This window comes from Ambystoma mexicanum, chromosome 2p (assembly GCF_040938575.1).
Source record: "Ambystoma mexicanum isolate Mex_15411 chromosome 2p, UKY_AmexF1_1, whole genome shotgun sequence".
Classification (NCBI taxonomy): Eukaryota; Metazoa; Chordata; class Amphibia; order Caudata; family Ambystomatidae; genus Ambystoma; species Ambystoma mexicanum.
This window is the reverse complement of record NC_090923.1, coordinates 1,028,138,311-1,028,163,594: the sequence shown is the minus strand read 5'-3', so window position 1 is coordinate 1,028,163,594 and position 25,284 is coordinate 1,028,138,311. Positions and strand designations below refer to the sequence as shown.

At 45.3% G+C, this 25,284-nt stretch overlaps 1 protein-coding gene across 5 annotated transcripts in view; it reads left to right on the top strand.

Annotated features, from left to right (window-relative positions):
- The first annotated feature begins 7,867 nt into the window (after positions 1-7,867).
- The window catches only part of PACS1 (phosphofurin acidic cluster sorting protein 1), a 2,791,059-nt gene continuing 2,773,642 nt past the window's right edge, over positions 7,868-25,284 (top strand). For 3 of the 5 annotated variants that reach the window (XM_069644890.1, XM_069644889.1, XM_069644887.1), the window contains exon 1: positions 7,885-8,325. In XM_069644890.1, the coding sequence (XP_069500991.1) occupies positions 8,165-8,325 (161 nt within the window). In that variant the 5' untranslated portion in view covers positions 7,885-8,164. Of the gene's footprint in view, positions 8,326-25,284 lie in introns of all 5 variants that reach the window. The other 2 variants (XM_069644891.1, XM_069644892.1) reach the window with 2 other exon arrangements.

The following is a 25,284-nucleotide window of genomic DNA, read 5'->3' as shown; positions in this document are numbered from 1 at the left end:
TATGGGATTTGCCTTACTCTAAAGCGCCTAGGCAGATGTGAGAGGTTCATTTCCTTCCCAACACCACATAGAAAAAAATTAAAGTGTTTTCTAAATGCCTCAAGCTTTTAGATTTCCAGTGAACATATTAACCCCATAATGTACTTTGGCAAGTTTCAGCTAAATTTCCAGTTTGAGAAGACAATGCTGGCAAAGTCAATAGTCGGAATGTACATTTGTGAAATGTATCTCTGTAAATGCTCATCAGAATTGTTCATGTGTGGCTACAAGCTGATGCGGCCTGGCGTGGAGTTTAGAGCTGTTCAGATTATTGGCATACAATGAAATTCATGACAGTACAATCCCTCCTAATTCATTGTTACCAGATCATTTTCAGAGACAGACAATTAAAACACCACAATACAAAGCAATCCAATTAAATGTATTTTCCTACTGTAACCTTGTTGGTTCATTTTCTTTAGCTGCTCTATCTACTCCACTCAAATTAACAGGCAGTCCTCCCAACGATCCCTCATTTAAACAACAGTCTTACCGTGGGCCGTAGGATCGCTGAGACTCACCTCCGACGGCTTTCGGGTTTCACTACTTGGAAGTAGCATTTGGCATCTTGACAGCACCAATTTGACAAGTAAATATTACATCCACAAATAATCCAAACAGGAGGGTTGGTAAACATATTTAATTTAAATCAGCAAAAAGCAAAGAGAACATCAACCAGACAGGATGCCACAAACACATTCTAGATTAATTCCTGCCCCCCAAAACACAGTGGGTTGTATAAATACCTTTTTTAACATTAGTTCCTATGAGAGGGGAGTGCTTTACAAATTATTTTAAGGAGTAACTCGCAGTTTCCTGCCTATCTTCAGAAACTTCAAAGAAGAGAACATAAATCTGCCAATAATCCAACTCCTGGGTGAGGAGGAATCCCTTCTATCAGCAAAGGGAACAAAGAATAGTAATGTGGGCGCGCCTCCTCTTGTACCCCTGATCCCCTATACAATCATTACATACATATGAAAAGACCTATAATGGCTGAGGTCTAATTAAGTAATTTCATGATCGTGTGATGTCACAAGGTCGGAGGCTACTTTATGTTGTTAGCCATGCTACCTCTGACTTTGTGAACCCTACATGCTTTGTATCACTTCCTAATCACAGAATATTGTGAAGTAGAGTGTAACATCCTTTCTTTGCCTTGCTTTCATCTCAGTGATTTTGTAAATGAAATCAGAACACTACAAATTAAAAACCTAGATATCTAAAGTGATTGGTCAGAATAACTTGATGTGGTTTCTCTTAAAAAATGTAAGTAAGGACAGTGTTGGCGTTGCTACAAGGCTATACAAAGCTAAGTGGCCACATAATGCCTCGCTGATGGTGTCCATGAAGGAAAATGTGCATACACAACAGGTCTTGGCAAGGTACAAGCAGAGACCGTTAAAAAGAAGTAGATTTAAAGAATGCTGTCCAGTAGGAAACCAGTTCAAGTGAAACAAAGCAGGTTGATGGAAGGTCAATCCACAACTTAGGCTGCGCATGCTGCATCAGGCCCCTTTAGGTACGGCCCTGCATGGAAAGAGGCAGTGGTATGCATAAGTAAAGTGTTTCTCCCCTTGGTTCTGTATGAAGGAGCGAGTTGCAAACTGTATGGGACAAGGAGCCTTGATACTTACACCTTACTTCACATGTACAAATGAAACCTCAGGGAGATACCATCCTGTACAGGCCTATTGCAGACCTCAGTATATGCAGGCAGCACTGAGGGGGATTTGGCCCTCTCCTATTGTCGGTCAGCCCTGATGACTAACAGTGGCCCCTGAGGACCTGGTCAAATGAACAGACACAGCCTTATTTAATTTGCAATCCTTGGACCGCTTTATTTTTCTGTAACTGCATGTGCAAAACAGGTTCTCCTTACAACATTAGCACCTTTACACCTCTGTGCCCCTAGAGTGGGGGCGCTCTCAGTTAATACATGAAATAAACAAATACTTAAATGACATAATTTCATGACTTCAGATAATTAATTAAATAGCGTCAATTCAGACACCTGGGCGGAGGGGTGTTTGGATGGCGATTTTCATAAATAAATAAATGGCTTGGCAGTATGAGTTCATTGACATCTGATAATAAATAATTAAATATTATCAATTCAGTCACCTGGGCAGAGGAGTGTTGGAATTGGTATATTTCATACATAAATTAATAAGTGGCTAGGTAGCATGAGTTCATTGGCATCTGATAATAAATAATTTTAGAGCATCAATTCAGTAACTGTAAGAGTACTGGCCTCCCTTTTTGCACTTGTATTAACCTGAGCCCACACCAGTATTCCCAAGCTCCTGGTAGCTGCAGACTACCACAAGACACGCAACACCTAGGACACAGATTAACATATACACAATCAGACTAAACTGGGAAATTCATCCCCCCAGCCGCCACTACCCCTTGACCGGTGAGGTGTGTAATCTGTCCAAAATGAGCATACCATACCCCACGGAAACAGCCTATTTTAAAGTGTCAGAGACAAGTAGATCAATAACACCCTGCCTGCCTTAACTCCATGAAGAGCCCAGGGTTATGTTAAATACATACACCAGAACTGTCTCTGGCCAACTGTTCTTCTCCCTCACCACCTATCCCCCCTACCACTACACTATTTCCACGAATGGACAGGCACCGCCTCACAGAGGCTACACACCATGTGGGTAAGGTGCGGTAGAATGAGTGGGCCAAGGTGGGCGCATATGTTAGCTCCCATTCTGTTTCTCCGGGCTCATGCGCAACCACGCTTTTCCATGAACAGGGGAAAGAGAGGGAAAAGAAAAAAAAAACTGCGGAGGGACCCAACAAACAATATTGAAAGGGTGGAGGGACCCACACCCTGGGTGTCGCCTATAGTGGTCGCTCCTAAACCTAAGCAGCCAGGAGCGGTAAGGATCTGTGTTGATATGCGCCTCCCCAATGCCGCGATTAAGAGGGAGAGACATTTAACGCCAACACTGGATGACATTGTGGGGGAACTCCAAGGGGCACGTGTGTTCTCAAAGCTCGATCTACGCGCCGGCTATCACCAATTGGAACTTCACCCGGACTCCAGATTTATTACAACCTTCACGACACACGAAGGCCTCTACCAATTTAAGCGCCTGAGTTTTGGCATCTCGTCGGCGGCTGAAGTCTTTCAGAACACTATAAGGGGGGCACTGGCCGGCCTTTGTGGCGTTATAAACATGAGTGATGACATTTTGGTGTTCGCGGACTCTGAGGCGGAACACCTGCGGAGGTTGGAAGGTACTCTCAGTAGGTTGAAAGAACTGGGTCTCACTTTACATCGCCAAAAATGCGAATTTTTTAAAGACCGGATAGGGTTCTTCGGCTTCATCTTTCAGGCTGCAGGAGTGTCACCAGACCTGGCAAAGGTCAGAGACATAAAGGAGGCAGCGGCACCACAATCCCCCACGGAGGTAAGGAGCTTCTTGGGAATGGTGACTTACTGTGGGCGTTTCATCAGGGGACTAGGTTCGATGGCGGAGCCTCTCAGGGCTCTGACGAGAAATGACGCGGTGTGGAAATGGGAATCCCGGGAACAAGAGGCGTTTCAGGCCCTCAAGAATGCTTTGTCAGATACAGACACCATGGCGTACTTCAACCCGGCCGTGGAGTCAGAAGTGGTAGTAGATGCCAGCCCCGTGGGTGTAGGTGCGGTGTTGCTGCAACCGGATGAGCGCGGCGAGATGAGACCCATTGCCTATGCCAGCAAAGCACTTTCTAGTACAGAGATGAGATACTCACAGATAGAGAGGGAAGCACTGGCCATCCTATGGGGCTGTCCGCACTTCCGCCTGTACATTTTGGGCAAGCCAGTTGTGGTGGTCACCGACCACAAGCCTTTGCTGCCGATACTGGCGGGTGCATCATCGAAGCCGCCGCCCCGAATCGAGAGGTGGATGCTAGCCTTGATGGAATATGGGGTGAAGCTTGTATATAGGCCGGGGACCAACAACCCCGCAGACTATTTGTCGCGTCACCCTAACAAAGAGAACGCAGAAGTGGAAAACGGTGAAGTGGACTGTAAGGGTCTGCTATGTCAAGTGGTAGAAGGTGCACTTCCCATGGCACTCTCGAGGCTCTCCGTAGCGACGGTGTCCTCCAATGATGAAGTCTTCCGCATCATCAAGGCAGCAGTGAGGAGCGGGGACTGGAGAGAAGTGTTGCGGAACAACTCAAGGCGTCAGGAGGAAGCACAGAAAGACTTGCAAGCGCTCTGGAGGGTGAGAGATGAGTTATACATTTCCGAGGATGGACTGCTTCTCAGGGGGCAGCAGATCGTCATCCCGAGGGAGCTAAGGATGCGAGTGCTGGAGCTGGCGCACATTGGACACCAGGGTGTCGTCAAGACGAAAGCCAGGTTAAGGCCAAAAGTCTGGTTTCCCGATCTGGAGGGGAGAGTTGAAAGCTTTGTGAAGAGGTGTCTGGCCTGCCAGGCGGCGACTCCGGGTGACAAAGCGCCACCCATTAGCTCGATGGAGCGCAGTGAGAAGCCGTGGGGTACGGTCCATGTGGACTTTGGGTCGACAGGTCGGGGACGGTACTTTTTGGTGGCCGTCGACCAATGGTCACGGTACCCGGAGGTAGAGGTGGTTGAGTCGACGGCGACTGAGTTCACCACGGCGGCGTTGGACAAAATGTTCGCAGCGCATGGATTCCCGGAGATCATCTGCTCAGACAATGGGCCACCGTTCACTGGCAGCCAGTTTGCGCAGTACCTACGAGAAAGGGGGATAAAACACCGAAGAGTCTCCCCGCTATGGCCGCGAGCCAATGGCGAAGCCGAAAGGATGATGAGAACGCTCAACAAGGTAACGCTGATCTCGGCCAGCAGGGGTGAGGACCTTGTCCAAAGAGTGGTGGAGTTCCTTCGAGTGTATCGCTCAACCCCCCATCAATCCACAGGGGTTGCCCCAGCTGAGGCGCTCTTCGGGCGGTGCCCGAAGGGGATGTTACCAGAAATGGAGGACAGGAGGCCGGGGGTCATAGACAACGATAAAGTTCGTGAAGACCGAGCGGTGCGCAACCAGAACGCAGAGGACTACAGGAAAAGGAAGTGAGAGTTGGAGACTCCGTATTAGTCAAGAATAGACATCCGGAAGGAAAGTTGTCCCTACCGTTTGAACCACGCCCATGGACCGTGACTCACGTGAAGGGCACGATGGTGACCGCAGCCAGTGAACGGGGTACCGTTACCCGAAATCGATCTTTCTTCAAGAAAGTGGATGTCCCGGCGGAACCTCAAGTTGTGAATGACCCTTCGAGCCAGGAAGGGACAGCGGAGGCCCAGGATGGTGTCCCCTCCTCGGATCCTGGACCCACACCAGAGGCGGACCGGCGTGTGCCTCCGGTCACATCGAGATATCCTGTGCGCGGGAGCCAGACCTCCAGCTCATCTGAAGGACTATGTCATGGACTCAGGGGACTGAGCGAGGGGTGAATTACCCTTGGGGTCACCGGTTTATCATAGCCTTGTTACTGTTCTGTTCTACTATAAGGGTTCCATACTTCAAGGTTTTGTTTTGTTCTGTTGTTAAAAAAAGAAAGGGATGTGACGTCCCAGTGCCACTATCGCGCATGCGTGGGCCTCGGTCCCGGCCACGCATGCGCAGTTGTAATAAACCGTGCCCGTGCGGCAGTTCGCGCCGGGACGCGTACAGACCAACAGCGCGTCCCGTGTCTTCCTATGCTGTGTGCGAGTGGATGTTCGTATGAGTGCGTGACAGTTCCCCGAGGCACGGGGGACTCCATAACACCAACGATGGCCTCTGAAGACAAAGCTGGGTAAAGCTAGCAAAGGGTCCGTGACCACCCCCTCCCTCACTCTCCTTTTCTTATGTTTGGATCCCCTACCGCCCTCCACCAACACGAGCACCCCTGCGGGAGAACCCTTAGCTGGGCTGCGTTAAACTACTTCAACAACACTTCACGAGGGGCAAAAGCAAAATCAGGCCGCTCCGCTCTCCACTCTGACAGGACTTGTTACACCTAGCCAAACTTGTCTATAAAAACAATTGAGCCATGGCACAGCAACCTCCCACTCCTACCCCTCAGCCAATACACAGCAAAAGGGAGAAAGTGACTCTGCTCTGTCCCTCACAGAGCTGCGCTTGCACTTAGGACAGCACCAGACAACTTTCTCCTTCGGCTCCCGACACCAGCACACCCTCTCAACCATAGCTCTCAACCATTTGTGCTGCAAAGGCGGGTGAAATCACCCGATTTTGTTTTTGGCGGGTGAGACGCCCATTGGAATGAATGGGCGTGCAGTAGGCTTGGCGGGTGATCCAGCCCTTTACAAGGCGGGTGACACCCGCCAAAAGCGTGTGAGTTGAGAGCTATGTCTCAACCCTGGGTAGGGGAAGAGAGAAATTCCGGTTCAGAAAGTGGACGGCCTGAGAGGACGTCCCTTCACAGCAGAGGGCCTGGCTGCCCTCCATGATTCTCCAGAGATCTCTCCCTTTGCGCCACACAAGGGAATCCTTTATTTTCTTCGGTCCTTCCCACCTGCGTCTATAAGCGGGGGACTTCTGTCAGGAACTGAGGGGGAATCACCTCAGCCACACGCCCACTCCCCGTTCTGGTGGAGCGTACCATGTCCACCAAGGAAGCCCACATGCTGGGAGCACGAAAGAGAAAGGAAAAATGTCTGCCAAAACAATCGTGCACACACAGACCATTACCACACAGAAACCCTAAATAAATGTGGGTTTACACATGCATATCGAGACGCACAATTTCGTAGTGAGACTCAATTTTTTAGGCAAACATTGTTATTTTTCTTTCTCCTTCATAAACGATCCCTTACTGTAATGTAATTCAATTGACAATTAAATTCCCCACTTTCTGACCAGTATTGCCGCAGGGGTCTGCAACCTCTGGCTTTCCAGATGTTTTAGACTACAACTCCAATCAGCCCTGGGCAGCATTGTCAATGGTGAGAGATAAAGGGAGTTGTAGTCCAAGACATATGGAGAGCCACATGTTGCAGGCCCATGGTAAGGACAGGGTATGCAGCAACTTCCCCTCAAATTCCTGCAGCTACTTTATGTTAAGATATAGCTTGGGTAAAAAACGAACAGCCTATAAAGTAAGTGAAGACGCTGTGCACACAACAGTAGACTTATATCGCGATGAGTAAAAGGCAGAGTAGCACTTGTTTGGACCTTTGCCAAGGGAATTGTGTCTTCGGTTGGAGGTGCAGCCTTTCCAAGATGGCCGCGTGGTTCTTCTGCGGTGAGTAGTAGTGAATTAGGACTGGCGTCTGCTCGCCTGCTGTGAACAATGCAGGCATCTTGAAATCTATGTATTTGTTCGATGTGCTCCGTAGAATTTGCTTCCGAAATACGTTTGACGGGCATATACTTTTGAATTATGCAACAACTCACAAACACGAACAAATAAAATTGCATTTCTTATCACAAATTTGGAGACATTGCTTTACTTCTTCGCTTGGATTGTATCGGTTAGTTTCTTGCTAATCTTCCAGTACGCTGGATGGAGCCTATTGGTATTGAAAGATGGCCACCTCGCATCGCCGTGGACTATGGTGTACACAATCCCTGGTTGTCACATACTTTACGTACGTCGCTGTAAAGAAAAAAAAACACGTCCCCGCTATTATTTTATCCACCGTATTTGTTTCTCCCCTGTGAATGTCTCGTCTTGGGTCGACCAGTCCGCAAAAGTATCGTTTTTGCCGCAAAGTTATAAAACGGAGTGAGAGAGACCTTTGCCTGACCGCGCGATGTCAGAGGCTTTCGCACATGCGTTGTGTGTTGATTCGTGGTTTGACATTTGTAGTATGTCAGGTTCGAGCCCGCCCAATGGGCGTTCCTGCCTCAACTCACAGGCCTCTCCAGCGCTCTGGTAGGCGTGGCGGGTGCACACGCATTCTGAGCAGCTGAGCGCGAAGCTTTTGCGGGGACAGGAATAACAGAGCGGAGGAAGCAGAACAGGCGCAAGCAGTGGAATTCCGGGGAGTAGTTGCAACGGCTGCAGCGGTGGAAGGGCAATACGAGACGTGTTGACAGTGGCAGCTGCGGCCGCGGGGTGACAGTGCGGGAAGTATTCCTATTGGCTGAGGCTGTAACAAACAAGGGTGCTCCCCATGGCAGAGCGCGGCGGGGGCTCTGGAGCCCCGGCCTCCTCCGGTGTTACTGCTGCCGCCCCTGTCCCTCGGCAGCCCTCTGTGCCCCTAGGCCGCCCGGTGCAAATGAACCTCTATGCGACATGGGAAGTGGACCGTAGTTCGCCCAGCTGTGTGCCAAGGTGAGAAGTGGTAAACTGTGACCCAGGTGAAGGATAGCGAGAGTCGGGTGGTTGGTCATCCAGGTGACGGCCACAGTGGTCCTCCCGTGTACCTTGCGATAGGTCTGGATTCGGGATTCTATACCTGGTGGCTATTGCAGGGGTAATAGGGTGGGTGTGTGAAAAGGACATACATAGCTGGTCTTTGGCGACCTACAATTGTTGATGCCCTGAGCTAATCAGGGCAATTTGAACTGCCCGAGAATCAGTTTAAAAAATTTATTGGTTTGCCACATCTGAGACAACCCAATATATTTCAATTGTTGTGTTGCCTTTTCTAAGAAATGTAAACTTGAATCACCTCGGCGTTAGCGTTATTGCGCTTTAATTTTGAGGCACAATGAGCAACAGTGAACAGCAGTCTGAAGCACAAGTTGCAACAGTGACAAGAAGATGAGGTAGAATATTTATCAAAACATGAGGCTCTTTAACAAGGTAATGACCAGCACATTGGGTAATTAGTGAACATATGGCAGCATATCCATTGAGTGATAGAGGCGGATAAGTGTCCAATGAGGAAACCCCTCATATGCTTTGAGGCTCATATTAACAACAGTCAGTAAAAACACGTAGATACCAGCTCTCTTGGTTTTCTGCGATGCATGCCCTTTTGGTGAGGTTCCTCTGACGTAACAGTGGAAGTAGTGTTTAAATACTTTTTGTCCATTTCCAACCTCTGAGCGAAAACTGCTAGTGCAACTGCTCACCCTGTGTCTAATTACTGTGCCGATGGAGAGGTGTGAATCCCTTTAAAAACAACTGGATTTGCTGTAGTAATGTCCACCATGTACAAACGTGGAGGCTAACATGACTGCATGCATGGCAGTGATCTAAGAGTAGTTTCTGGTTGTGCAAGAAAGGACTGGAAACCACCCTGTATCCCGTGCCTTTTACTGTTGGACCGCAGTGCACTCCACTGGACGGACCAACTATCTTAAATGAGGTGTGGTGTACAATGTCTGTCAAGAAATGTACAGTGCACAGCAAATATTGTAGGTTCCTTAAAGAGCGAGGTAGAATTATCCCCAGAAAGAAGCAGTTTACCCAATGAGTGAAGGAGGGTGGGTGCTGTGTAAGGCTTAGTGACTAGGGAATAAGGTAGGATGGACAGTGTATGGAGCAGTACATGAGGCAGTCAAGATTTTCACTATACCCTGCTTGCCAGACCCTAACCTCACCAAAGATGGGCAAAGTGCCTGCTTCTTTCTGTGGCAGGTTTTGCAGCATAGTGTGATATACCCGATGCAGGCTCCAGAGAAATTTGGATCTCTGCGCATAGTGCAAGAGATACCACTTCCACTGAGCACCTGACTTGTTTAATGTACAACAGCCTTACTATGGTGGGCATACTCCCGAAACATCTAGGAACAAATTATTATTACACTTCTATAAATGATTAACAATAGACACCATTATTAACTTTCTTACGCTTGTTTTCTAGATGGTAGAATTGTGTATCATTTGAAATATCTTGCCTCTTTGCACTCCCAAATAGAAACACCCAGCTACTGCTTTCACTCTTTTATTAACAATGTATGTATATGTAATCGTTTGTAGAGATAATAAGCATTAAACATAGTGTAGTCAAACAATAAGCAGTTCACACTATTACCCATAATATACCCATAATATAGTTGAATATAGTCGAAGTATCATACTCTTCTGATTACATCTATGAATCTAAAGCCTACATCCAATTAATAATGTGATTATCAACTTAAAATATGGCAGCGTAAAACTTAAACATATACTTGCAGTAGTGTTGATTGGCAAGCTAGTAGACTGGAGAGGCTAACCCCAATCACTGTAATTCCGTTAAATGGATAACTCTAAAGCCCATGGTTCTAATGGCAGGTATCTAAAATAATGGATTAAAAATGCAAGTCAAAACGGTAGAAAATACAGTGCTTGCTTCCTCCCTTCACCCCACCGACCGGGAAACTGCAAGTAGTAGCAGAGGGTTTTTCCATGTGCTTTGCCCAGCCTTGCTGCACACCAACCTCTATGTTGTCCCACAATCTGGAGAATAGGTGGAAGCTAATCTAATAACGATACATCATGGACTGTACTTGCTGTCCAAGAGCACTGAAAGAAACATGTTCTTTAAAAAGGGTAAACAAAGGCTTAATTCAGCCCAAAAATATTTAAGTAGGAAAAAATATAATTTGGACAGATTGGCAAAATGCCCCATTTTAACCCAGAAAGCAGATTCATTCGCTCTAGTTAACACATTAGATGAGCTGCTGTTTCGTCTTACCAAAACAAATCAGAAATTCTATTTAACCCTATTGTTCAGATCTGCCATCGCCACATAAGGTCTCCTCACCACGAATCTCTGTATCCGTCCTTCCTTTGAGATTTGCTGTATAGCCGATTTAAACCCACCCTTATTTCTTAGCAGCCAATGCTCACTTGGCGGTGTCAGTATCTTAATGCCTGTATTGATCTTTTCAAATAGTCACTAGGTTTCTTTTCCATTGACTTTCAGTGGATTTCAAAAATGTACAATGGACTTGCTAATCATGATGGTCATTTGGATCTCCTCCCAAAACTGAGTAAGACCACAACAAAGCTCACTCCACCCACAATCAAACACTGAAGTAGCTGCGAGGTGACTTTCTTATAGATGTGTCATTTATAAAAAAATAAACGGTTACTTGGGAAATTATGGTGATGTCATTGGTTTACTCTAGGTTCCCTTCCACAATTACTCCTGCAGCAGCCATAGCAAATCATCTGCCTGCCCCGTAGAGCTAACATTATGAATCTGTTTTCTTTTTCTTTATGTGCAGTTAATATCAAAATCATACGTTTTAGATGCCCTTTTATAATGGGGACTTGCAGTGGACTTTAAAATATGTTTAGTTTATCGTTCAAGGGCATGAAATGGGTACTTTATGAAATATAAACGATTTTACAACATATTAAAAACTGAAGGTCATCAGTAAGTAGCATAATTTATCATATTACCAAAGTTTTACTTCGTGATCCTGGCAGCTAACAAAATTGAACACATTGATTTCTGCCTACTAATGTGTAACGGGCAACTAAAATAGAGTTTTTCCAAACCGTTTTCGATATGTGTAAATATGTAGTGTTTTGCTTGTCAAAATCAGTACTTGATTTTAGTATGTGAACGTTGTTTTGAAAATAAAGTGCACATTTTTTTGGAACATGGCACACTGATCTTATCAAAGCCTGTGTAAAAATAAATGCTCTTTGAACTAAATGGAACTTTACACTAGTGACAAACAAATGTGCAGTATATTAAACTTGGTAGTATGTAGATTACATACGTTCAGAATAATAGCTTTCATAAGCTTGTAATGTGTTGAGAGAAGGTTTGCTTAGAATATGCAACAAGACTGGGTGTTCTGCTTTTGGTATTGTCTGTCCTCCACCAATGTTTGGCTGATAATAAAACGCCTGAGGGTTTATTCTACAGCCCCCTTTTGATCTTAGTAACTACCACTGGAAGGGAGTTAGGGAAGGAGTAGTGTATAAAGGAGGCTAGTGCATAGCACAGATTTAACATTCTTTACAACCCCAAAGAGTAACTCCTAGGATCTGGCTTGTGAACAACTTAACAATAATAAAATTAGTTGGGAATTTAAGACCACCCTCACTTGCGTGTCTGGAGCAAATTCCACTTTTGAAGTGGGGCATTCTTGGGGCCTAGGTATGGCTTGAACCCACCAGTGCAAGCCATTTGACACACTGATGTTGGCTTGGTATACTGTGACTGTCTTGACCATGTCTTTTTCATGCACTGTTGCATGCCTCCTTGATTTATGGGGCTTGTAAGTACTCCGAAGGCAGTTCATGTTATATAAAACCTCAAAGCAAACCGCCCTGGTTGGGGATAATTGACATTGAGCAGACACTAGTAGAAAGGACGTATTGCTTGTTTGCGTAATGTATTCGATTTTTCACTGTTAATGGGTTAACGTTTTAGAATGATACTGGAGTAAATGTATATCCCCATTTCAGTGGGTGAAGGGGATTTTGGCCATTGTCACTTTTTTTCGGGAAATTGTCACTTTTGTTGTCTGCAACACCACCATAAGGATCTCCTCTATATGTTTGCCTGCTGTTCCCCCTCCTTACTTTCTCTTTGCGATTGCGCATTTCTACAGAATATATTTGGTTTTCTAGTAATTAGCTTTATGGAGAAATATCCAGGATGTAAACCCGTTCCCCCTCCCCACTATGACAGTCTATGCAAAATCTGCAGGCCTCGTATGCTCTTTAAAATCCTGCCAGACCTGCAGGTCGAGTAACTTACTTTACCTACTCCATCTATGGCGACGGGTGACAAACATTTTATCATCACTTTCTGTTAAGCGGTGCATGTCACCGTAAACCACTTCATGTTTGATGCAATGCTGCCAGCCATGCAGTGAAACCTTTAGTTGGCATTTCTTGCAACCAAAAATTGTTTGCAGTTAATGTCAAATATGTTTAAAACATTGCAGAATTTCATTGTACTCTCCAACAAGGTTCAGTACCATAGAAATAGTACTTGACCTTCATAAAAATGACTAGACTTTGCAAGTGGTAGAGTAGATTTTGCTAAGCCTTATCGCGGCCATTAATCGAACGGTTTTTAAAATCGGAATATTACGATTTAAAAAAAGTGGGATTCCAAGATGGCGGCTGATGAAGCAGGACGTACGTGAACTGCTCCATCTCCCTAAGGCTGCACAATAAAGCAAACAAGGAAGCTGTGTGTCTCTTGAATACAGGGCGCTGCCAAGAGAGGAGAACACCTGCACCGGGGGGAGACTATCCAAGATGCAGCGACTTGTAAGAGGGTGGAGTGCCCAAGGCTTTTCCGAGAACCGAGCGGAGCAGGGGCAGATGTGGTAGAAAGGGGGAGGGCGGATCACTCTCCTTTCCAAAACCAGGGGGAAAGTGCCAACGGGGGCCCTGAAAAAGCTAGGACGGGTGCATTAAAAAAGCTGTGGGGCCCGATACTCCACCACCGACCGCCAAAGGCACGGGGGATAAAGGTGACAGGCGGCTGACCCAGCAGCATGACAATGCAAAAGGAAGACTTCCAACTGTGTTTTTAAGGTGTTCCAGGACCAGTTTATGCCCACATTTCAGCTGCAATTTACACAGCTGACGACTGAACTGAAACAATCCTTGCAGGAAGTTAGGTGGAAGTCCGAAATTGGAGGAGAGGGTTGATGTTTCGGAAAGAGCGTTGCAAGACATGGCGGAGGACTCGAGAAAAAACTACGAGGCGCTGGAACACCTATCTCGCCTCTTGCATAACCTGGAACTCCTGTGCGAAGACTAATCGTTGAAACCTGCTGTGCAGCATCTATTTTCAGACATTCTCTCTGCGGAAAATGAAGAGGCGATCCACATCGACTGTATACACATGGTAGGCCCACAGTGAGTAGACCCCGGCTCACGGCCTCGGGATGTGCTGGCGGCGATTACTTCCTACGCCCAGACAGTCTGTACTGAACCCAGCGAGATGCTCAGGCCTGCTGATTGTCAATGGAGCTGAGGTACAGCTATTTCAAAATCTGGCACAGTCAGCGCTGCAGAAGAGGAGAGCAATGGGCCCGGTGGTACGGTTCCTGGCGCAAAAGCAAGTCGGATATAAATTGACATTCCCTTTTGGTCTGCTCTTCACATGGGAGCAGCAGCAACATCGTATCGCGACTTATGTCGAGGCCCTGCAGATCGAGGACAGGGAGGCCCCGACAACAGCAGGAGAGTTGAGCAGATGGAAAGGAGGGGCCAGAAACCATGGGAGTGGAAGACAGTGAAGAGGGACAGTGGGAAATGCTAAGCTCTCAATAGGCCCTAACACTCGCAACTTCGCTAGGCGGACAGGAGAGATCTGCAAGTGAGACCGGGCAAGAGTAATCCTACACCCCCCACAGGAACTACATAGACTGTCAGTGATCAAGAAGGCACACAAGGGATAATTGGACGGCGGCCCATGGGATCCTCGAAAATCGGCCGGCTAGTTGGAGTCCTTGAGTGGGGTTTAGTATTCCCCATGACTTTTCTCTGGGTAATTTTGGGGGCCATTTGCGTCAGGGACTTTGCCCGGTCAATCCTAGAGATTTTGGCCCCCCTGAGGGAATGGAGTGGAATGGAGTGGAGGACATGGGGGAGAGTTAACTTTTGGTCTTGGTGGAGGGGTTGAGAGGGAGGGAAGGGAGCGGGGAGGGGTGGGACAGCACTGCCAGGGGGGTACTCTTACAGAGAGAGGAAGGTCATTACTAATGATAAAAATTAAGAGGGGAAGGAATAGGGAAGCCGGTGAAGCAGGGGGCGAGGAAATAAAATGACAGTTAAAATCTTGTCTCATAATGTGAGAGGAAGGAACTCCCCAGTTAAGAGGAAACTAGACAATTATCTGAAAGGGGCAAAGCTAGATATCCTGATCTATCAGGAGACCCATATTAGAAAAAGGGAAACTAAGGCTGCAAGGTTACTCCCTTTCATACCAAGCCAACGCATAGATAAAACAGCAGGGGTACTTGTAGCTATCAAAGATGGGCTGGTGGCTCAGGTCCCTGACATTAGATTGAACCCGGGGAGCGGGGGGGTCGCTTTCTTTTTCTTAATATCAAGCTGGGACTACACACACATACATTAACGACCGTATATGCACCTAATACGGGTCAGGATAGCTTTTTAAGGGGGGGGGGGGTGCTTTCTCAAATGGAGAGCTTTGCCAAGGGGGATATTATCTTAACTAGGGATTTCAATATGGTGTGGGTGCCCCAAGAGGACAGGATCACGCGTGCTACAAATCACATTTTAGCACTTTCCAAGTCGCTTATGCAAAAAGTTACCACGCTGGCCCTTCACGACGTCTGGTGAGCGATCAAGAGGCAGGCCAAGGGCTACACTTATTACTCCCATGTGCATTCCTCGGTTTCAAGGATTGACTATTTTTGGGTCTTCATGTGCTTAATGGGCAGAGTGAGGGTAGTGGAACTGTGTGCTATATGCCTCTCGGATCATGCTCCGCTATCAATGCTAATTGAGGTAGGTGCAGCAACTGAAGTGGAAGTGGCAATTTCTGTCGGACCTGATTCCGCATCCGATCTCAGCTAGTGCAATTAACGATAAAACAGATAGTTACTTTGCTGAAAATGACACCCAAGCTATGGCCCGGAAACATGATGGGACGCCTTCAAAGCCATCCTGTGAGGACATTTAATAGTTATGAAAGCGGAGCGGGACAAGCAAAGGCGGCGGTGGGAGGAGGAATTGGAAATTAAATTAAGAGAGATACAGGGGGAGATGGCAAAAGGCCTCACTAGGAAACTCCAGAGGGCGATAAACTGTTCATGGTCAACTCGAAACATGCTGTACAAAACGCGCTGAGATGGCAATGCTATTTACTAAACAACACTACCATGTCAAACCCAACAAGGCGGATAGGCTCCTAGCCAGACAATTTAGATATAGAACCTGAGCTCACAAAATCTTGAAGCTAAAAAACAAGGAAGGGGGACATGAGACTACCAATGAGGGGATCCTTGGAATATTCAGGAATTTCTATAGTACATAATACGCCCCAGACAACCGAGATGAAACAAAGCAAGTGGAATATCTGAAGGGGGTATCCTTGACACGCATTATACAGGAACTGGGAAAGGCTGGAAGGGGACATCCAGGAGGGAGAGGTGCTAAAGGTGATTCAATCACTACCCCCAAAAAAAGGCTCTGGGAACGGACAACAACCCTTCAGATTTTTACAAACAATATAGAAACATTTTTACACCAGGCCTTACAAAACTATACAATTCATTTAGGTCAAAGGGCACAATAACGAAATCAATGAACAAAGCGAAACTGGTGGTGTTACCCCAAGGCCGGATAGCTTTAATCAATACAGACGTCAAAATATATACTAGGTCTTGGCGAATCGCCTAGCGGACGTACTGCACAAAATAATAGACCCAGACCAGTCTGCATCCGTCTCCCAGAGACGGACACATGATGACATTAGAAGAGTTTGCCACCCGCTAGAGAAAACAGCCATAACACACATTCACCAGCGATATTGGTATTGCTGGACGCCAGTAAGGCATTCGATAGAGTTGAATGGTCCTTGTTTTGGACCATGGAAGGCATGGGGTTTTGGGAGTTGTTCCTCCAAACGGTGCAGGCAAATTAGATGAGCTATAAATTGGGCATTGTCGAGTACTGTTGCAATTAAACGGGGTACAAAACGGGATGCCCCTATCTCCTCTCTTGTATGCCATATATTTGGTACCCTTACTGGCCAGGGTACGGGATTCGGAGCAGGTCAGAGGCATAGCAATGGTGGGCGAAGAGCACAAAACAATGGTGTTCGCAGGTGACATGCTTAGAGCATTGACAGAATCCAAAATATCTCTACCAACCGTGTGTAATGCTCACCTGGTATCCACAGGGACGTCACTCAGCCTGTTCTGACCTCTTACGACCTCGAGGCTATTCGACTGGAGACTGGGCCTGAAACACAGGATTGGTAGAGTTTAACTCCCTTTTGTCTCTGTGTGCTTGAACCCCTTCTTCCCCGGGGTCCAACCCTTCCCTTTGATCCACATCTCACCTTGTTTTCTTGGATAGCGTGCTCTCTGTCCTGCTTTCAGCGCAGGGGGGCGTTGATTGATGCGGTCTCGTTGCTGCCTAGTTACTTCACTGGCAAGAGTCCGACAGGTAAGTATAATGAGTCTTTTGAACAGTTCTCTAACTTTGTTCCTTTCCTTCCTTAGATGATGGCCGGCGTCCGGGGACGGCGGCGTGCTGCTGAGATGAGTAGTGCTGAAGGTGAGTGAGAGCGCGATGCACCCCTTTCGTATTTGCATTGAACGGAGTTCTTTTTCTGTGTCTTTTAGATGCCGCAACGTTTTCAGTGTGGATGCCGGTTATGAAGAACAAACGCGGTGGGTAAGCGCGGTATGCGGCGCCTCTAGATGTTTCCACGCTAACCTGGAGTGTCTTTTCCCTCTTGCAGATGGATGAGAAGTTCTAGAGACAGAGTTCCCCCAGAGCGACTGGGATTCAGGTAAGCGTTTGAAGCTCGTACAGTATTTAAAAATAAGTGAAGATTTGCAGAATGCTTACTAATGCCTTTTTTTTTTGTTCTTTTCCCTTATACTTAGGAAGCGGCGTGCTGGGATGGGAATGACACCGCCGAAGATTCCCGCAGAACAGAAGGAGCAATGAATGAATGGCAGAAGCGCCGATGGTAAGGCTGTTCCTAACAGTGTTCTTGTTCTTGCAGGAGCTGAGCGCAGAAGAAAGATGCAGGCCTACTGTAGACTGATCCGAACACGGTGAGTGTCACGCTGCAGGTGCAGAAAACACAAAGCATGTTTCTCAGCGTGGGTGTGTGAACTGCTCTCCCCAGAGTGCACGGAAAAAACATAAATCACCAATGCAATTATAGAGCAAATACTTTGAACGCAGAAAGATGCAATAACTCGCAACCACACACTCTTAGAAGATAATCAGCACTTATACGGCTATTTATTCAAAGTTTAGAAGCAATCAGTGATAACATAGAAATAACTCACAGAAGTAACAGACATAAATCATAGAAGAAGCAAAGAATTCAAAGGGAAATACATCACTGTGAGTGTAACTGGATTCCTCATCTCGCCCAGAAGCGGCTGGAAGACCCTGGGAACAGCCAGGCCGAGAGCACCACAGCTCACAGGAGTGCCGGACGTAAGCGTCCTCCTCCGGCTGAAGTCTCACCTGACCACCTCCGGGTTGCCGCATATATACACACTCCGAAAAGGGGTGGCAGTTCTCGAACCTTCTGGAAATAGCACTTGCGCAGTTGATGAGCAGCGGTCGGTTGCCAGCTGGGTCAATCAACAGCCACCCTCAAGGAGCAGAGTGCCTCCCTCCTATAAAAACACACTCCGCGGAGAACAGTAACAAACAATAACAAAGTTAGCTTTCCCAACAGAAATGTCCTTGACCGCATACCAGGTTTGGAAAGCATGTTTTCCTCAGCACCGTGAATCTAACACTCAGCAAAATGTGTGCAGCTTTTCACTGCGGCATGAAGTAAATATCCATCATGGCTCCGAGCGCTCCCATAAAGCACTGCGCACCAGCGCCATTTTAGTTCAAGCATAACAGTGTGGCTTAAATAGTCTCTCGGTATCCCAGGTGTCTCTGGGCTGAACCACACCCAAAAGACTAGACCGCACATGCAGTTCTGGGAACCGAAATATGTGGGGGCATCCATCTTGTCCCCATCAATGCACTACAAGTCCAATCCCCAATGTTATCCTATGGGAGTGAGTGAGTCTGGTGCCACAAGCGCCAAGTCTAACTCCAAGTGGGTCTTTGGGGGGATGGAGAGGCCCTTGAGGGCCATGAGGTGATCGTGGCCTCGCTCCAGCCTGATATCTTGGAGGGCTGGGGACATGAGGGGCAGGAATCATGACAGCGTGGTGGTGGAACTAGACGAATTTGGGGCGGTGTCAATCCTGAATATGTCAGTAAACCCGGATACTCTGGAACGTCTGCGCTCGCCAACCCAGTTGTCTTTGGCAGAGAACAGTATTGGGGTTGGTTCTGAGGCAAACTCCAAATCAACTCTATAGAGCAAAATATCCACAACTCCACTTTAGAGTGAAAGCCGACTTGTAAAGATGGAGATGGAACCCGTTGGCGACTTCTTGGCTGGGGAGACTTGACAGTAGTCAAAATGATGATTCTACCGAGAATCTTGTACTTTTTCCAGGCACTCCCGCTCCAGGTCCCTATGTCCTTTTTTAGCTCACTTACGAAGCTCATAATAGCGTACATATGGCAGAATAAAGATAATGAATAGGGGAGTATCTCTAGTTTTTGGCATGTCCCTTAAGACCTGCGAATGGTGGGTGGTTAGAAAGGGGAGGATGTATAACGCTGCACCCTTTGAGGTGCAATGACTGAAAGTAATGGTGGCCGTTTAAGATGTATTTTTCACTGTTTCTTTCTGCCTTTATAGTACAGTTGTAAAACAGTGATTTGGAGTGGAGGAAAGGCAGTATCCAGGTATAGGGATTGTATGTGGCAGGTGGGGGCGGGGCTGGGGCAGCGAGAAAATGTAGGGCTGCTGCTTATTTTTGTTTTTTTTTGTTTTTTACACATTGACCCCTTTTATTCCCATTATAATATCTCTTTTCATTAGTCTGGTTTTCGTCACTGTGTTGGAAGTGAAATTATCAGTTTGAAGTACTGGTGACTGTCTCTCTTGCGTTTTTATAAATGTCATCATGGGATATACGCTAGCTTTTGTGTGAGGCTTTGTTAGCAGAGGGTGGGTGGGTATGGCTTCAAAACCGTGCATGCGTTTCATTTTGTCTGATCTGCTAGCACATTTTTATAACTTCATATTTTAATGTCTCAGAACTTCCATGAAATCTGTGCAACAGTAATTAATCACATTATTGAAGAATAGCACCCAAACACTGTGCTACATATCCTCCTCTTCATTGCACATCCGAGGACTGAAGAATTGGTGTTCTCCCCTGCTCTCTCACGCAATTACTAATTTCAGACCAGCTGATAAGTTACCCTAATTATTAACCTTTGGCGACGATCAAACGGGTTGAAGTGAGCCAAGCCAGATCACATGCTTAGGTGGCATTCAACCCCTTGGCTAGTTCAGCAAGTCCTCTATGGAGAATCCTGGCTCCCCATAATTGATGATCTTAAGGATTCTGGTGTCTCTTTGGCAACTGTCCATTTTTCTCATGCTGTTTGGCCAGATATCAAAGGGTAACATGTTGTGTGACCTCATGGGGCCCTCACTGCAGCTGGTAAATTGGCCACTGATGTCATCGTATTCATTTATTCGAAGTGTAATGAGTTTTTTGCAAACATTTAAGTGTAATAATTTAAGTTCCTCATTACATGAGGTCACCTTGGTATCTGCACAAGCACAGTGCATTTCAATGTTTTTCAACTGATTTCCAAGCTTTTGCTCTGCCCTTCTACCGAACCTTACATATTATTCCAACTATTGCAGAGCAGCAGATATTTGTACCATCTGGTGATTTCCTTCTACACTCCCACCTCATGTAGATATAGGGTAGTACCATTGGCTAGCTTTATGGACCATAGCTTCTTATGGAAACTCGTGACACATCTTTCTAAATGTATCTCTGAGTACATCCTATGTCATAAAGTGAAGAGTATGGAATTTGGAATTTGTCACAAAAAGAAATTCATTAACCTCACTGTCTGAAGCTATTACCAAATGTTATGACCTGAAATTACTCATCCACCCCATCTACAAACTCGGTTTTTCTAAAGCGATATTGTTGACCTACGACAGATGTTAGAGATGAGGAATTTTGTACACCCTTCCATTCTTGTGGCCTTAATCTAGAACCCCCAAATGACTTGAATGTACATTAGAAAAGTTTTACCCAGTACTTGGAGGATTCGGCGGTTGCAGTGGCGCAACGTCTTCTTATTTTGATTACCTGATCTTGCCCACTTTCATAGAAGCAAGAAAATGCATAGTGTAACTGGGAAGCTACAGAATACCTCTCGTGCAGCATCCTAATGTTCTCTTGTATGTAGGTTTGTGTCCGCTCATACATTCCAATTATCCCTTCTTTAACATTACACTACAAACGAATTTGGTAGGAGTCCAAATGTGCAAAGATCCGACTTGTTTCCATAAAAAACATTGAGGGCACAATCATTTTTTCAAAGGCTGTTCTATCCGTTAACCACATGGGCAATTTCAACCTGCATTATGTAGTACCCTCAAGCCGTGTCAGCTGGTTTTAAAATGCCCAGTTGATTTTTTTAATTAGATTGGCTTTGTTTAATCCATAACCTGAAGAAACATAATTTGTTGAAGAATAAAACGGAGGATTCATAAACTGCATTTTCCATGACACGTGGTAAATTGGTTTTACTATGTTTACCTAGCATCCAGTTGTGTAGAAAACCATATTTATTAAGAAAATAACTGAAACAGATTTCCTGTAAACCAGTGGATTTCACGCTTTATGCTGAGCCCCCCCCGAGCAAACTTACTGTTGTCGCCCTAACATACAAATGTCTGAACTGCTTGTATTTTCTATTAAACACAGTTACTAACTTCCAATTTGAAAGCACCACGGCTCCCTGAATATCCTCTTGCCCCCATAGGAGGAAGAGATCATAGTTGGAAGACCTCGGCTCTAAAATGATTTTAGTGCGTTGTTTATTTAAGTAAGTAGTAATTCAAGTGTCTGCATGATTAGTGAGCAAAGTTGAAATTTTCTTTGTGTAGTGGACGCACGAGTGTTGGTTGGTCTCTTCTAGTTCGTTGGATACTAAGGAAATTAATTTGATTAAATCATCATGTCTGCTTGAGAAACGTTCCCATTTGTTGATTGCATTCAACTGTTTTTTTTCCAACACTTTATTTATTGGTTTTTAGATTAACCACAAAACAGGGAAACAATACATGATCATCAAAGCAGTGGATACATCTTAATTACATAGTTCTTATAACCTTAACAAACGTATTAATACTATAACCATATTTACATTACCTAATACTATGCACTATAAATCAACTATATTACTATAAAAATCGGAAACGTATTACATAACCAAACAATACACCTTAGACAAACATTGACAAACAACAAATGGACAATATGCATTAGTCTCATCTCATTTCACGTCCTATTTTCCACCCAAAAAGTCCTTCAATGCTAGCATCAACCAAACAGTTTGTTGAATGGCCCCCATACTTCTGAATAAGTGTCCTCTCGCATTTGGTTTTTAGCATGACTTTCTCATAACTCGACGGTGTCTGTATGTCCAACAGCCATCCCTCCACATCTGGCTTTTTCCTCGTCTTCCATACCCTTAGAATCTGTCTTGCCGCCACTACAAGCACTCTTTTGATCCATTTAATGCGTTTTCGAGCCACTTCACATCTCTCATTGTTATTCAACAGAATTGTTGCATATGCTGTTGTTGGTAGCGTAACTCCCAGTGATAAATCCAATCTGCTCATCACATCATTCCAAAAACCAACCACCCTTGGACAGTCCCATCGCATATGTAACACATTACCCCCCACTACATCCGCAGCCCCAACATAAATCATCAGTCATACCCAAGCCAGCCATCCGTGCAGGGGACCAGTAAAGTAGACACAGGATCCTCTGAAGCACATATCTCAAATTCAAATCCAGTTTAGAGTGTCCCGACTCTCACCAGAATGCCCCACTCTTTTACCGATATATTCTTGCCTAACTCCACTACCCATGCCTGGCGCAATATGTCCCATGCCTTCACACAATAATCATCCAATGGCATCATTCTCAGATATTTCGATACCATACATGGAGAGGCTTGAATAATGGCACAGACCATTGGTCTCTCCTTCATAGGGCCATCCAACATTCCCTGTCTTTCCAAAAGGAGAGACTTCAGTTCTATATAACGCTTGTGTTCCCTTTTCCCTAGTCCAAAATTTCTTCTGAGTAACTCAAAAGGGATCATCTGACCATCCTTCCACACAACACAAACCCTGAAAATACCTTTCTTAACCCAGCTCCGCCAGCACACAGTCTTGTTTCTAATCTGTAGCCCCATGTTATTCCACAGTGAAGCATCATAGTGAATCAAAATATTCTCCCCTTTACTAATCATAAAAGTTCTCAAAGCTTCCCCAGTAATTCCTATAGGAGGCAATTTCGTGTTCCGATTGGGCATTTTCCCCATTGTATATATATCTTGCAGGGTGTATGGTAGAAACTTCTTTCTCTATCTTTTTCCATAATGGTATGTCCTTAACACTCTCATCAAAATATACCGCAGACTTCTTCAGTACAAATCCCCTACAATAATTTTGCAAATTGGGGTATCCAAAGCCGCCATCTCGAACTACCTGTATCAAAACATACAGAGGAATTCTAGGTCTCTTGCCTTCACCCCAAAGAAATTTCTGAAACACTTTGTCAATTCGCCTAATCTTTTTAGTAAACCCTAGTGGGATAGATTGAATAACATAAAGGACTTGGGGCAAAAGCACCATTTCTATTGCATTAATCTTTGCCCAGACACCAAGTACCAGTTGATCGCATTTCAATACATCCTTTTGGAGGACCTCTACTATCTTGGTTACATAGAATTCCACCATCCTTTTCTGGTCACGAACCAGATAAATCCCCAAATACTTCACTGTTCCTGTATTCCACTGACAATTCCACAAGTTCAAGTCACTTCTTGGCTGGTTGACGTTTAGAGGAAAGACCACTGATTTCTCCCTGTTGATCTTGTGCCCAGACGGGCATCCCACCTCCTCAAACATACTTTTGAGTTTATTTTCCCCCACCCTACTTTGGGTTTGATATTATTGTCATGTCATCCGCATAACATAGCACTTAAATTTCCCATTCCCCTACTTTGAGCCCCCATAAACTTTGTTCCTGTTTGATATAAGCTTTCAGTGGTTAGAGTGCCAGATTAAAAAGGAAAGGCGACCATGGACAACCCTGTTTGGTGCCCCTAGTCAAGGGAAAGGATGTAGAAAGTTCTCAGTTTACCCATATCTTTGCACTAATACCTGAGAATGTAAAGCTTTAATGGTTCTCAGACAGGCATCCCCAAACCCCATCTTCTTAAGCGTATAATCTAAAAAAAAAATGGACCTGATCAAACGCTTTTTCCACGTCCATAAATATTAACACCTCAACTTCATCTTTGGGAGGACCCAATATATCAATTATAGTTCTGATGTGGTCATAGCCATGCCTCCCACACATCAACCCAACTTGAGAATGTCCAATTAGTACACCAATGTACAAGGCCAGCCTATTAGTCCATATTCTAGTGAATATTTTATTGTCCACATTTAATAATGATATTGGCCTATAATTCTCATATTTCAGATGGTCCCTACCTGGATTTGGGATTACAGAGATGCATGCCTCTCGAATTGTTGGGCACAAAACCCCTTCAGCCATAAAATCATTATACAGGCTATATGGTAATGAAGCTAATTCATGACCTAGTGCCTGGTAGAACTCGACTGGCAACCCATCCAGTCCCAGCGATTTACCTACACTGAGTTGATCAATTGCTCTTAATATCCCCTCCTCCTTGATTGGTTAATCAATATTTAAGGCTTGTTCCGCAGTCAATTTTGGCAAATTAATCTTTCTAAAAAACTCTGCTAAGCTGTCTGTTGTCAGAAATTCCATTTCTGTATAGAAGGACTCATAAAAGCTCCTAAAACATTCACATATTTCCTCCCTCTTAACATTAGACATTTCCTGTTCATTCACTATTTCTGGAACATAGGCTTTATCAATCAAGCCCTTCAACTAACTTGCAAGCAATCTACCCTCCTTATCTACCTGCTCCCAATATTTCTGCCTCATGAAAAATAGACCTTTTTCCTCTCTGTATGTCCATTTCATTCCTCAAGGATTCACACGCACTATCCATCTCTACCTTCACTTCAATGCTCCTTGACATTTGGAGTTTCTTCTGACCCTTTTCTAACTTACTCTCCAGATGTTTCAATTCCACCATCCCCTTTTTCTTAGTATCAGCTGAAATATTTATTCTCCCCAGATTGCCGCTTTGAAACCATCTCAGACCACTAGCTCAGCGGCTGAGCCTCTATTTATTTCATAAAAGGTCTTAAGGAAATATTTTAAGGATGTCAGTACTTCCTGATCCTTCAGTATGAATGTTTTAAGTGCCAACTTGACATATTTGATTTTACCTCCCTCAACTCCAGATTTAGCGTTAGCAAAGAATGGTCCGAAATACCTTGTTCCAGTATCTTAGCGTTAGTAGCCTTTTCAATGAGTCTTTCAGAAATCATAGAATAATTAATTCTGGAATAAGAGTCATGAACTGGTGAAAATCAAGAATATTCCCTTTCCCCCGTATGTAAAGATCTCCATATGT